We start from the raw sequence: 14,932 nt of genomic DNA, 5'->3' as shown, positions 1-14,932 counted from the left end.
CGCAACAAGTGTTCGGCATGGAGCCACGCACACGAGTTACATGATGTCAACGCACAACACAGCAGCAGGCGGTGAAATTCGCACTCTGATAACCAGCGGCGACGCTTCCTGACCGGTCGCGACAGCGCTGAGCTCGCCGAATGATGCCCTTCAGTGCCCCGTGGCGCCGCGGCGCGGCAGGCGCGGGCGGTATATGAACCTCTCCCATAGAGTTACGGAGGAGTTTCGTGACCAGAAAAAAAGCATTGAAGGACTATGGCAGTGCACATGCTACAGCCTAACTACCGACACACTAGACATGGAAGGAAACATGCTTTAATAACAGCATGTCAAAGTGTTCCTTCAGAGTTCCGAGCATTGGTCAAGGAACCGCTTATGGTGACCACAATTTTCAGTTCCCCGGCTCTGAGGAAGCCTCCCGATTTGAGGTCCGACAGCGTCACCATGAAGCGGTGGTCAGGGAAAAGAAAGCCTGAAAAAAAAATTTCTCATGACGACACTCTTGGATTCCTCTCCATGCAACACAGCCACTGTGAAGGCAGCCTATGACAAGCAAGATGTTTCCAGGAAACCACCGCAATGTAGGCTCAAACACAGCTGGTCTTTGCCACGGCTTTTACTTGCCGACAGGTACAGAAGGAAGTATGTGTCCCTGTGATGCCACTGAGTAACCGTAGCAAATCTGCGCAAAGGACCTGAAGACTCAAATAACACATCCGCATTTGGGACAGTCAGGAGGTAGATCACTTGCATGCCGTCTTCGCTGCTTTGAAGTGGCGCTGACAGGGCGGCGTCCATAACGTGGCAGAAAGAAGGCCCAACCCTTTTGCAGACAGCTGTTGCGCTGCACACATCGGGTTTAACACAACGGCGCAACTCTTCTATGGACATGGACGCTTGATGAACAAAAAGCTCCGCTTTCGAAGAATTAGCTTCTCCTCCTGGCACCATGATAAAGATGTCTAAGTGACCCTGGCTTCAGCAGCAGCAACTGGGTCTCTCGACAGGTGACCGCATCCTGCTGATATCGAAGGTCTGCCTTAATTGTCGCTGACATGTTTCTTGCAATTTCATTCATTTACCTCTTCAGGCTCTGTTCGGATTGCTTAAGTTTCCGTTCAATTTCTTGCAGCTGGGCGCTCTGGTTTTTTACATATTCAGCCAATTCATTTATTTGACTCTGAAAAGTGGGTAAAAGCTCCTGGTAGGGGTCTGAAATTCTTGAAGAGCACAACTGACGTCCTGAACAGTCAGTATGCTATCCTGCATGGAGACCTGCTTCGTAACCGTGAGGGGACTGTTCACAAGGCATCCGGTTAAGTAGTGATCTGGGAGATCTTTGTGAAGAACATTCCTTCCGCACTGCGGGCATTGAAGGGCATGGAATGTGCAGTTATCTTTATAGTGCCCCAGAAAAGCTTTTATGGAGCCTTTGAAGTCGCACCCCTGCGTACTGTTCCAACAATGCACCTTCAAAAAAAAAAAAACAACGGGCAGTAGTCATTGTTATTTTTAGAAAATGATGTGCTGGCATTCTGCTTTGTGTAGACTTCACACAATCTTCTGGAAAAAAAGCATGCAAAGCAGTTTGAAGGCAACTCCAGTTTTTCACATCTTGTGCAACAAAGAATTAAGTTAGAAACTAAGCATGAGTTGGGTTGGTAACAACTTATTGCATGAGTGCTATGCAATAATTCTGATTTTCAAAAAATGCTGCGCCAGCTTTCTGCATTGTGCGGACTTGGCGCAACCAACTGGAAAAAAAAACATGCAAGGAAGTTTAAATGAAACTACAGTTTTTTCACATCTTGTGCTACAGAGAATCAAATTAACGACTAAACCTCCGGTGCGAGTCAGATGAAATGCCCCAACATCGTCCTGTCAGATAATGAGCATGAAGGCGGCTTTTGGCCGCTTCATGTTTTTAAATTTATTTTCGGAAAACAAGTTGGACAAAGTCGATTCGCCCAGGCTCGATAATGGTGATACTTCGAACATTTTGGCGTTCTATTCTCACAGCTACAGCAAGAGAAAGAATGGTTGCTATTCACTATTCTCAAAAATGAGTGTTCTGTTTCGTCACCGGGAGTGAGTGACGCGGGAGATTGTGGAAGTTTTTCTTATAGCGAAAACTGGACATTCACGTGTTAGTGGTCCATCGGTTAGTCTATCTGGATGAGTGACGCGATAGATAGTGGGAGGTTTTCTTATAGCGAAAGCCGGACATTCACGTGTTAGTGACCCATCGGTTAGCCTATCTGGAAGGGGCTGTGGCCTGTGATTGCAATGGGTTGTTGTTGGTTTTTGGGCATATACTGAAGTCTGACTCTGAATAAAATGTCTTTAGTTGCGAGTAAGAGACAAGGAAGACAGGCCAGAGACAAGGTATGGCGATGCGATAGTTTGTATGAAGTATAGCTGACGTAACTAGTAGATAGACCGGAGTGCCAGATCCGGAGGGAAACAGCAAGTAGCGACACAGAATTTTCGGAAGAACTGAAAGGGACATTCCCTTCTACCGACCAGGTAGCACAAATGGCGACAATACGTCGAGAGCAGTCAGAAGAAGCTCTGCGGGAAAGATAGACGCAGATCGCTCTAGCGATTCCTATCTTCACTACTGTGATGTTAAAGGTGGGGCGGTTGGCAAGGCCGATACATCAAACATTTTTTCCCCTTTGCTGCCCGGTGGCTCTAAGGCATAGCTGCCCACGTTCATCGCGACTTCTACTACAAAAAATGGCAGTAAAAAATTGAAAATTGGTTTTTGAGGAAAAGAAATATCGGTGCCTGTCTCACATACCAGTGCATCCGTAGCGGTACTCTGGCGCGTGTAAAAAAACAAAAAAAAAACAAGCTGTTTCCACGAATGAGAAAGCTCCAGTTATACCCGCGGGAAAGTGGACGTCGGACGTCCATAAATTCTGCACAAATGTTCGAAAATTTCTCCAGAAAAAAGAAAAAAATGTTGGACGTGTGGACCGAGCCAACCACCGGACTCCATGTCCAACATTCTCGGACAAAAATTTTGAAAATGGTAAAAGTGTAAGGTATTTTTATAGTTATATTGAAGGCAATGGTCTTCTTCCGATATGTAGCAAAATCATCGAACAGTTTAGACTCCCATACAAAACCAATGGAGAACGTTTTTAGCGATACCAAAAACGTCAACATAAAAGAAATTCAACAACGCCGTCGGGTGATCTGCGGATATATTAATTGTTATAGTTAAATCTTACATTATATCAAAAAATTGCGTTAAAAAAGTTTCTCTCTCAAAAATGCTTTGTCCAGAGTTGTTGGGTGTGTTCCTGCTTCGCGGCAATCTGCATAAAACAACGCCTGTCGTCAACATTAGGGTGCGATGACTGTACTGCTTCACTCTCCATTAGGATAGGTAAAAAGTCAGTCGCAGAGTTCATGAAGTGGTTCGACATTTGGAATGAGCATGTGGTATCGTTTGATTTTATTTATTTAGTTTATTTTTGAGTTCACTGAGTAACGTTTTCTTCGTCTATCTGCACCCTTTATTCTGAAAATTGAGTCTTTTTGCGAAAGCAAACGCGTGGATGAAGAAGTTAATGCGACCCTCGCAGAAATTGAATCTCTCTAAGAGGACGTTCCGTGAGCAGATATAATCATCTTATCCTCTACGTTTCTTTTTAGAAAACTAGGAAGAATGAAACAGATCAAAAGACAAAAGCAAAGTAGACGACATGACTAATTTGACTATCGTGAAGCTTTTACTCCATTGCTGTTGCACCGTAGGAATTAATGAATAAAACCCAAGTAGGCCAGGTTAAGGCCCCAGACCACATGGTGTGACTAGTAAATTCAAATTATTATTATTATATTAAGGGCTTTCTGACCGCTATGCCCCCCGCCTGAAATTTCTCCACATAGGCAAATACTTTTTATGCAAAGGAAGGTAATGTGAGAATGTTTGAAAACATGCCAGCACCGAAAGGCCATGTCGTAAAGCAGTATTGGTATTCACTTCTTCCATTGTCTGCTGCAAATGCTACACCGGAAAGCACTATGTACATAGTAAATTAGGAGTTGAAAGAGCGGAAGCCTCTTTTAACATGGCCCTTTTGGTACGAAATTTCTGAAGGCAACTTTGATGTTTAAAGCACTGCCGAAGTATTTCCGTGTTCCGTATTTAATTCTGCAAAGCAAACAAATTCTGCAAAGCAAACAAATCTAATGATCACAATTTTTGATGCATTCTTACTCGTGCTAGTCCGCTGAAATCAAAATAAAACAATAGAATGATTAGAAAGACACTTCGTCTCAGGAAGCCCATGCTTTCCGCAACAAACATTTCTGGCTAAGGTGGTCTGCCTAATCCTGCGCCCATTTCCATCCACCTCACATTTAGCTGAAAGTGCGGAGGCTAAACAAAAATTTTTCTTTATGTCTTCATGTTAGATAACCTCGCTTCCATAAAAACACCCATGAAATTTGACTTTACATTAGCTATTGACTAGGTGAAAATAATGCTAAAAGGCAGGTATTATCCTATCTACCCCCAAACCTAACTTTTAGCTGAATAAATGTGGCATCAAGCACGCAAAGTGATTCGATGACATAACATTCAGTGCAAGACCGACTGGGCAGGCGTAGGCTGGGGCAGCCGCCCGACGGGCGGAACCCCAGTCTCTGTGGTGCTACTTATGCTTCATGCGTTTTCACAAACGTTGTTAATGCAGTGTATACAATAAGCCACAGGAATACACTTCACTGCTTTTGTTTTAGTCTTGCACACGTACCCGGTGGCGTATTCGCCAACTGCAGCCTGTACAGCCACATGGCTTGAAACCACGGTGAATTGATCACGGTGACTGAAGATTGTCACTACGGCTTACCTAAAAGGGTTAATAAATCCTATTAAACGGCGTTATATGGCACTAAGCATCACGATTTGCGACCTAAAAGGGAAAAAATTGAAAAATGAAAATAAAAAAACAATTTAAAAAAACAATAAAATTACAGTACAGAGAGCGGAGTCGAACGGCCGACCTTCCATACGCAACACGCGGCTCTAATCCACTGCGCCATAGCGGCGATGTCAAGCCGTCGTTCTGAATGAATATTTATAACCAGCCTTAATGTGGCTGCTACCTGCCGGTGGGCGGCGCTGTCATCGCTGGCTGTACCGGCTGCATTTGGCGAACACGCTACACGGTGTGGCGCATCGATCTCTATTGTTGGTTTGGTTAATGGGGTTTAACGTCCCAAGCGACTCAGGCTATGGGGGACGCCGTAGTGAAGAGCTCCGGAAATTTAGACCACCTCGAGTTCTTTAGCTATGGACTTTCGCGAAGTGGCCTTCGTAGTTCTAATCAAGACTGCACTCAAGAAAATGTCGGTCAACGTACAATTCCGTTACCGCCTATGAGTAAGGCTGCCTAGCCGTAACGCTACCATGTTTTGCAGAGAAAATCACCATATGCGCCAAATACACTTGTCCGCGCTTATTTATATATAAAGAGCCAGTTCCTGTGCGCTGACAGTGGATCGTACCACGAGCCAGGTTTACGGAAGCCAGACACTGATTGGGTGAAAAAGCAGTCTATATTGACGACGAATCATTCTGGAAGGAAAATACCAGTGCCCTCTTTCGGAAACTTGCAGGAGGAGGGACGTGAGCAGCAAGCCATTGTGGCAGTATGTGTCGGCGGTAGGTGGTGGTGAAAACTTTATTTACAACTGGGGAGTTTGGGACACACAGGTACGTGGGCCCCCGCACGACCCCACTGCACTCAAACGTTCATGTCCCGGAGGCTCATGACGCTGGCAGCCCGGCCGCTGGCGATGGCTTGCTTGGCCGGGTCCTCAGAACGCAGTAGGATCTCTCAAGCCTCCCAAGTGATTAGGTGCTCCAGGACCCGCGGGGGAGGATCCGCCGGGCAGAGGAAAAGGATATGGTCTAGAGTGGCTTTGGGGTGGTGGCAGAGGGTACATGAGGGGTTTTTGAAGACTTTGTGATAGCGTGAGCCTATATAAGTGGAGGGAGGCGCGTGTTTGAAGCCGCCTCCAAAGTGTCTGATTATAATGGTCGAGGAAGGGATGGGGTGCAGGGTAGAGCCGACGGTCGGCTTTGCAGGCCTGCGTCATTTAACTGAATGAGTGCATGCGCTCCCGCGAGAACCCCAGGTCGGAGGCCGCCGGTGCCTGGTTGAGTGAACTTCGGGCTAAAGCGTTGGCGGCCTCGTTTCCGCGATTCCCGAAGTGGGCAGGCACATGCCGAACAGGTGGCGTCGGTGGCATTGCCACGATAAGGTCATCTGACCCGATGATCTTCGCCATGCAGGTGTTTGCTACTCTCGTCACCGAGATACTTTTTTTCGCCCTGCTGCCTGCCCCTTCGGATGCCATTGCTCCCAGCGAGCCATATCGTTCGGAGCGTCACGGTGGCTCCTTGTGTCAATTGGCTGCAGCCTGGAAATGTTTACCAGCGCCGCAAACGGAGCAGCTAACCAGCGATCTACCCTGGTCCGCCCCACTGACATCGACGGCAACTGACGCGCCTGCTATAAAGCTGTATCACCTGCGCACGGCACCCTGTGGGCTCGGTGGCATTGCCACGATAAGGTCATCTAACCCGATGATCTTCGCCATGCAGGTCAGTGAACCCTACTGCCTTTTTACCAAACGATCGAGCAACTATTGTCTTCTGGAGCTGCCGAGCCCACGGTGCTGCCTTGCTATTGCTGATGAGTGTGCGAATGTTATTCGTTCTTTGCTATTGCTGGCCGGAGATGTTGAGAGAAACCCAGGCCCCGACAGAGTTCTCGAAGAACTGCAAAAGCTTCCTGCCGGTCAGTCGCAGCTAATCGGTGAGGTTCAGGGACTCAAGAACAAGCTCACGTCTACCGAAAAAACTATTGCCGACATAAGTAAGAGACTGGCTGACCTTGAAACGCTCCATCAAGACATAGCTGCCCTACGCACTGACCTAGACTCAATAAGCGCTAACACCACTGAAATAACCTGTCAGATTTCTGAAATGGATGCCCGCATACACGATGCCGAGAATCGTCCATGACGAAACAACTTATACCCCTGTCACACGGGCACGTTAAAGTCCTTTAAGGTAATGTTTCTTTATATTAAGGGAGTTGCGCGAGGTGTCACACGGAAAAGTTAAAGGACGTTTCGCTAAAGCAAGCTTTATAATAAGGGAGCGCGGCGATCTCCCTCAGCGAGCTAAAGGAGCACTCCTGTTCCCAGTGAGCAACACAATATTTCTCATGGTCAGCATCAATAAACGTCTGGTATATTTAAAAACATGTTCTGTTACAATAAACAGTAATTTAGTGGCGGTTATTAGCCGTAGAGTCGTTTTGCTTTTTATGACGGTCATATACTCTCTACACGGCTACCCTGGTAGCCTCCGTGAGGCGCCATTTTCGCTTTGTGCTGTGCGTGCGCGGAGTTAAGCAACCAACCATTCCCGCGATCGCACAAAGATCAGCATGGCCACCGCTGGACCATCTGCGCAAAGCAGGGTGGAGAAGCCTGCTCGGCAGCCGCGAACAGCCTGGACTGAAGATGAAACGAGGGCCCTGATTCGTCTGTGGGAGGACAGTCTATGCGAGCTGCGGGCAGAAAAACACAACGCTGGTGTTTACACCGAAATCGCCGATGCCCTCTGTGAAATGGGGATACCGCGGACTAGGCAGCAGGTGCAATCGAAGATTGACAACCTGACTCAACGATACCGGTAAGTACCGCTAGCAAAATAATGTGAGCATGCACTACGCGCAGGGAGTGCGGGGCGGGCACAGTCATTCTCTGTTGTGTCTTGCTGCATGAAGCGCACTAGCGGGATTATTGCGCTAAATAGAGCTATATATATATACATATATATCGTGCAAGTTTTTCGCAGTAGAAGGGAGGCTACAAGCGCCGGGCGACTGCCTTACCAGTTTGGCTCGTGAGCGCAGCGCACTTGACGCTGCCGCCTCGCGCTCGTAGCTTCCACTCCACCGCGAACGGCTTGCGAGATGAAGTGTAGCAACTGCGATTTGGACGAGCGCGTGACGTGACGCGCGTGAAGAGCGAGGTATTACAAACTTCTCGCGGAAACTGCGACAGTAGTGTTCAGCAATTAATCGGTTTCTTGTAGTTCCCACGCTTGTATGATGTTAAGTTACATGTTCTTTTTTCCTTACCTTTCGCTGTCAAATATAATACATTTTTTACTTGAATGCAACATAAAGTGCTGTAAGTGCGGCAGGTGTCAGTGTGTTTTGTACTTTATGTAATTTTGGAGAATTCTGCTCCATGTGCTGGCCCTGGACACCTAAAGCTAATAATTCGTGCAGCTTTTCCACCTGGGGACTGTCAACCTTATGTTGGAAATGAACGATTGATAGACTGGCTCTTGTGTTCTCTTTCTACAGAAAAGAAGCACGGGAACAGACCACAGGGTCAGGTGGAAAGACTTGGCCCTTTTTCTTTGAACTGCACCGCTTCCTTGGGAGCCTACCTATTAATAATAGGTCTCTGGTGCAGGAGAGTGTCTGCATGCCACCAGCAGAAACAGTTGAAGAGGTGAGTCAACTTGTGCCCTCAATGGGTCAAGCGATATGCTTTTTGCTCACTGAGCGCATGCACCCTTCCGTAAGGATGTTGTCAGTTTCAGGAGCGGTGTGGTTCTTGAAACACAACTGATCTTATTGTTTATTAACTAAACTGCACTGCTTTAATAGTGCTCGAGATAAAACAGGTTTCACTACCAAGTCAGATGAGATGAATTTTGAATATGTGCAGTTACAGTGGCTTCAAGATGTGTTGCTTCCACTTCATATATGTCAAGAGCAAAACTCTGACACGTGCTAGTTTGTACACAACTGAAGATATGTTTTGCAGTGCAAACAAGTACAACAAAAAAGCAGACTACAAACTGTGTTTGCTTACTACATCATCGCTTTGTCCCTGTCCTTACTTTCACTGCAAAACACATTTTGCCACAGGTGTTGGATGGTAATACAACTCACTAACAAAAGAGGCAGCAAGTACTGCAAGGATAGAATACTTCTCAGATTGTGTGCTTTTATACTTTTGAATAGGTGTCAGTGCATTTGGTACAAAAACACGGAGCCGACATGATGCAGAATAAATTCCTTTATTGCAGCTGATCTCCAGCATGGAATCAGGCTCCAGCAGCCGAAACACCAGCAGCAGCCACACACCAGTGGATTCACCGAGCCCAGGTGAAGCAGAACCGCTGCCAGTAATGGAGCCATCAGATCTCACAGACCATGACAGTGCTGATGAAGTGAGACAAGCACCGAGCACGAGTGCACCCAGAGGCATGAACCGCCCACAAAAAAGAAAGCGGATGTCTGCAAACCAGGCCTTCCAGAAAGGGGTACTCGAAGAGCAGCGTCTGCTACGGGAGCACCTGGAGGCTGCCAGAAAAGAAGAAGCAGCTTTCCGGGAGCGCCAGGTTGCAGCCCAGGAGAAGCTTTTCGACCTGCTGGGTCAATTTCTCAATAAACAATAATTGAAAAAGCTTGCTTCCATACTTCGTCTCGCAATATGTTTGCAGCACTATGGAAAGCAGAGCTCTGTCGTCCAATCAGGGCTGCAGGAACACAAAAAATAGTCTCTCGAATATCTGAGCAGTGTAGGACTATGAATCAAACAATAAGCACAGCAAATGAACACACAGTTTGGACTGGTAGATTTCGATGGTATAGAGTGCTTCAGTCACTGGTGAAATTAACAGACAAAGCCCGTGCGAACACAGCTCTGCGGAGTCTTGCTGTGAGGTAATGATGCGTCGCCATTTTCCAACATGGTGCCGCCCGAATAGGTTGAGTCGCCTGTGTGCCCTACAACGACAGTGAGCTGTTTCTCCAAGCAAGCGATCGCAGTTGGCTTCTTGAAGTGCTTCGTGTCAAGAACGGGGGCCGTTCAAGTACGAATGCGCTCACCAAGAGGATGGCAAAACTCACCCAGGTGAGAGAGCAAACGCTTTACCAGTGGACAACGCAGTTGTTGAAGGCAGGCCGAATGTTGTCCCCGAAGAAGCCGGCAGCGTTACAGTGATGGACAACGCGCCATATCATTCTGTGAAGCAGGATAAAGTGCAGCGGATGAGTAGCGTCAAAAAAGGACGTACAGACTTGGCTGTCCAGAAAAGATGTCGCGTGGAGTACGACACGTGAAGGCCGAGCTCATGAAGCTTGTCAATGATGTGAACACAGGTGGGGACCAATGCCGTGTGGACTGCATCGCCAAAGCTGCTGGCCGTCTCGTCGTGTGCCTGCCACCCTACCATTGCCAACTGAACCCGATAAAGACTGTTTGGAGCGATGTCAAGGGTTTCGTTGCCAGTCAAAACAAGACATCATGCAAGTGACTGCTGAGAAATGGAAGAATTACGTGCAGTATGTTAATAGTGAGGAAGATGTGATGAGCAAACTGGAACACGTCATCGATGATGTTGTTTGCCAAGGACCGGCTATTGTTGTTGTCACAACTATCGCCCACCAACCGGCTGCCTGGTGCAAGCCGTCGAGGCACAGGGGCCGCTTTACGCTCCCCCCTGTGGCCTAAAAGCGAGCGTTGTGCAACATTTATTTGTTGAGGTCGGTCAGCCCGTGCGAGGTGCACATGTGTCGGTGCGTCAGTCCTCCAAAGGAACTCAAGGGGTTGCGGGTTTAGAAGAAATATTTACTCGAATGCAGGAAAACACAAAAACGAGTAAAACGAACAGAGGAGTAGCCGAAAAGCTATACAAAACGCGACAAGCAAGAGAGAGACAATACAAAGAACACACAAATCCAACTACAGAGAACAAGAAGGCGTACAGGGCATGAAATGAAGTAATATACAAAAAGTTAGAGCTAGAAAAGCAGAAAGTCCGACGGACAATTCACATACGGGGGCTGCGGCGATGACTCTGGTTCGGGTGGTTGTGGATGCGACGATGGCTCGACGGCGGCGGGCCTTGTGCGATGGAACGCGTGCCTCGGCGCGGTAACTCGGCCCTCCACGCCCGCAAACACACCACCCAACCTCTTCAGCTGCCTATTTCCTCCCGACTGTGCCCACCCGCTGTAGAACTTTCCACTCCTCCTGGAATTCCAGTCGGCTTCGTTCGCCGATAGCCGAGCCCCGAGAGAATTCCTGACGAGACACATTCCACTGGTCTGTGACACAGCCCCCCACTAAAGAATATTATACCATAATATTTTGCCAGGCACAGACCAACGCCAAATCGCTATCAACAACGAGAACATGACAAAAAAAGGTTTTAACAGTTCCGCGTTACACACACACACAAAAAGCAATGAGCACTCAAAAGTGGCGTACATGTTACAACCTACAGCCATACAAGCGGCTATTCAATCATTTCACCACCGCACAGTCACGACAGTCTCTTCACACACGCAAGAGTATCTGCACTCGATCTCGCGGACGCTTGTCAGTTCACGCACACCGCACTGCACTCACTGTCGACGTCCACATGAAGTCCAATCCGGGCATCACATGACACGTGTCATCGTAACAGCATACAGCTTACATTTATATTACGACACAACGTCATCATAGTGGACACAGTCAAGGGTATACAAAAGATCACTGCATGTAATCAAGACAGCGGACACACACACACACACAAAAAAAAAAAACTGACACTAGAAAGATGTGACCGCAATCTAAACAACCCACCTCGGCCAATTAGTCTACCTGACTCGTGTAGTCTGCCCCGACGTTATCACTCTCTGCAAGGGGCGCCTCAATGACGAACATTCGCACGGGGTGCCTTCCATGTGTGGCCTCTGGGAGTAGTCCGCTGGCAGGAGCCGCAGGACATGACAAAACGTTTCGCGTCGGCCTGCAGTCCCGGCCAGAAAAATTCGTTTCGAACTTTGAGCACTGTTTTTCTGGGGCCCTGATGTCCTCCCATTACACCGCTGTGAGCGTTTTCGAGCACAGCTGTCCGAAATTTCGTGGGAACAACTACTTATGTAATCCCGTCCAAATCTAGACGTGAATTTGCGTTGGAGAACTCCGCCTTGGAGGAAAAACTGGTAGCTGTCTCCTTTTCTGCTGTGTACCACCCGATCCACTCGGTCAAAGCATGCCCGCAGCGTGGGGTCACGCTTCTGCTCTTGGCATAGGACTTCGCTGCTTACGTTTTCAGAGTTGACCGACACTCTCAGTCCTCGTAGTTTTCCATTCTCCCGGGCCTGCCCCCTCGTCAGCACGGCGTTTGCCCGGTCATCATCTGTCTGCGGAAGCTGCTTTCCCATTTTCCCCGGTGGCGTCCACCTCCGCAGCGCTACCACTCCCTGGTGGCTCTGACCCTTTTGACGACGGCATCTTCGCAGCCATCGTTTCTAATTTCCAACCGGGATCTGGGTCAGCGGCATGTCTGGCTCCTTCAACGTTGCCTAATACGAGGTCGTAAAGGGGATATTCCACGCACTTCGCACGGAGCCGTCCCTTGATGTATGGGGGTGTCAACGTCGACCCAAGCCTCCGGAAGCATGAGAACCGACCGATCGAGGAGGTAAATGGGAGATTTGAATCCTGTGAGATCGGCATCTTCGACCAGGCTCCTCCTCACTATCACCGTGTTGCACCCGGTGTCTCTAAGTACGCGAACCCTTTGGTTGCCAACCAAACCGGTGACTACAGGAAGCTTCTCACTCATAGTTAAAGCCTTGTTAGACAGAGCGGCACCAACAACGGGAACCTTTGTCCCATTTTTCAATTCAATGTATCCATCCTCGATACATACTGATGATGATTCTTCAGCGCCGTCTTTTGGCTTCGTCGAGCTCTTCTGCCAACACTTCCAGCTAGTGTGGCCTGTTCGCCCGCACTTGAAACACTTCGGAGGTGGTCTGTTGCCCTCCATTCTGCCCACGTGGCAATTTTCGGGTCGGTGTCCGAGGCGTGAGCAAATGAAACATTTTTGAACTTTCCAATCATTCGGCTTCGCAACCGACTTGCTCCCGTCTTTCATTTCGCCTCTTTGTTCAGAGCTGGCTCTAACTGACAGCTCCCTCTTTGGCGCTTCAAGTTTTGAAAAATTCGCCCATGCGTGAGCGTCCACGTACTGCTCCGCTCTTTCTATCATTCCTTCAAGGGTAGCGTCCTTTCTCTCTTTAAGAAAGAGCTCCAGCGGTGCCGCACAGCTTGAAAGGAGCTGGTCTTTCACCATCAGCTCAAACAAAGCCTCATATTCCTTCTTGGTGCTGGACAGCTCTACCCACCGCTCGAGGAAGTTCCTAAGCCGAGTCACAAACTGGGAGCACGTTTCTCCATTCATGGGCGATGCCCCCTTAAACTTCTCTCGGAATCCTTCCTCCGTCAGCCGAAATCGCAGCATCAGAGCTTGCTTCAGCTTGTCGTAGCTCGTACAATCGGGCGCGGACATTCGACTGAAAACGTTTAGAGCCTCGCCGCTCAAACACAGGCTCAAATAAGTGGCCCATTGGTCCCGTGGCCAACCTTGGCTCTCTGCCACGAGCTCAAAACGCCTCAAATAGGCATCGAGGTCATCTCGCTGCTCATCAAAAACAGGCATAACTTTGTGCGGGTTCACTTTGTTCCCTTTAACCGCCCCTCTCTCTTCCGAGCCGGACCTGGAGTCCGTTTCAGAGACACTAGCGGGTTCCCGCCTCAACAACAACACCTCCTTTTCCTTTTCTAGGACGCGTAATTCGGAGGTCGTGGGTTTGGATCCCACCGGCGGCAGGTGGTTGTTTTTTCTTCTGCTTTTCTAATCAGTTATCTTTAAACGATAACATATTCAGTAATATTCTAAATTGATCAACACCACAAAATAAATAACTTAAAAAAAAATCCCCTGTGCCCCTTGGTTTCTGTGGCTGTTGGCTTCTGTCATATTTGTAACGAGCCCCTCATCCCCTTCCCTTGTTTGCTTAATTGCTTAGCGAGGGCCTCGATTCTGGCAGCCTTGACGCCTTAGGAAGCATAAGAGGGTTCTCACGCAGCTTCAACCCTCCTCGTTCGATGACGTTCTACGTCACACCTGCGGTAACTCAGGACGTTCTACGTCCGCCGCTTATGAACGTGGGTGGCGCTGATGAACACTCTCAAGGTTAGGTTACTTGTAAACATAAATACCCCCGAAAGCAGAAGAATTGACAGCCGTCGCCGTAGCTCAGAGGTAGAGCACCGGACGCGTAATTCGGAGGTCGTGGGTTCGGATCCCACCGGCGGCAGGTGGTTGTTTTTTCTTCTGCTTTTCTAATCAGTTATCTTTAAACGATAACATATTCAGTAATATTCTAAATTGATCAACACCACAAAATAAATAACTTAAAAAAAATCCCCTGTGCCCCTTGGTTTCTGTGGCTGTTGGCTTCTGTCATATTTGTAACGAGCCCCTCATCCCCTTCCCTTGTTTGCTTACTTTTCTAGCAAAGCCATTCTTATATTGGATTCTTCTCGTTGCCTCTCCAACTCCTCATCTCTCATACGTGCTTCGCGTTCGGTTTCCTCCTTGCGCCAAGTGCGTTCTGCATTTCTCTCCTCTCGGCGCCTAGCACGCTCCTGTTCAATCCACGAGAACAGTTCTTTCCCGTCGAAGCCGAAGCTTCTTCCCTGCTCGACCAGTTTGTCAAACTCGACCTCTGCCATCGTGCTCAGGAAACAGTGGATATCTAACCACTAGCACAACCCTCTCCTTAGTCCCTTCGGAGCCTCAGCCCCGACACGCGGCTGACCGGTCCTGTCGCGCGGACGCCAATTATTGTCACAACTATCGCCCACCAACCGGCTGCCTGGTGCAAGCCGTCGAGGCACAGGGGCCGCTTTACGCTCCCCTGTGGCCTAAAAGCAAGCGTTGTGCAACATTTATTTGTTGAGGTCGGTCAGCCCGTGCGAGGTGCACGTGTGTCGGTGCGTCAGTCCTCCAAAGGAACTCAAGGGG

At 48.5% G+C, this 14,932-nt stretch overlaps 1 protein-coding gene and 1 pseudogene across 1 annotated transcript; one reads left to right on the top strand and one right to left on the bottom strand.

The window, feature by feature from the left end:
• Positions 1–329: 329 nt before the first annotated feature.
• Positions 330–2,719, bottom strand: LOC149335523 (uncharacterized; annotated as a pseudogene).
• Positions 2,720–7,065: 4,346 nt separating this feature from the next.
• On the top strand, positions 7,066–9,660 carry LOC149335522 (uncharacterized). Its single transcript, XM_089552164.1, has 3 exons — positions 7,066–7,729; positions 8,412–8,562; positions 9,146–9,660. Exons 1-3 carry the CDS (start codon positions 7,482–7,484, stop codon positions 9,515–9,517), a joined length of 771 nt encoding a protein of 256 aa, XP_089408290.1. The 5' UTR covers positions 7,066–7,481; the 3' UTR covers positions 9,518–9,660.
• The last annotated feature ends 5,272 nt before the right edge of the window (positions 9,661–14,932 follow it).

Source organism: Amblyomma mixtum, chromosome 7 (genome assembly GCF_055824585.1).
Source record: "Amblyomma mixtum isolate Tamu chromosome 7, ASM5582458v1, whole genome shotgun sequence".
NCBI classification, from domain to species: domain Eukaryota; kingdom Metazoa; phylum Arthropoda; class Arachnida; order Ixodida; family Ixodidae; genus Amblyomma; species Amblyomma mixtum.
The sequence above is the reverse complement of the archived record's forward strand: the minus strand, read 5'-3'. Positions and strand labels throughout refer to the sequence as shown.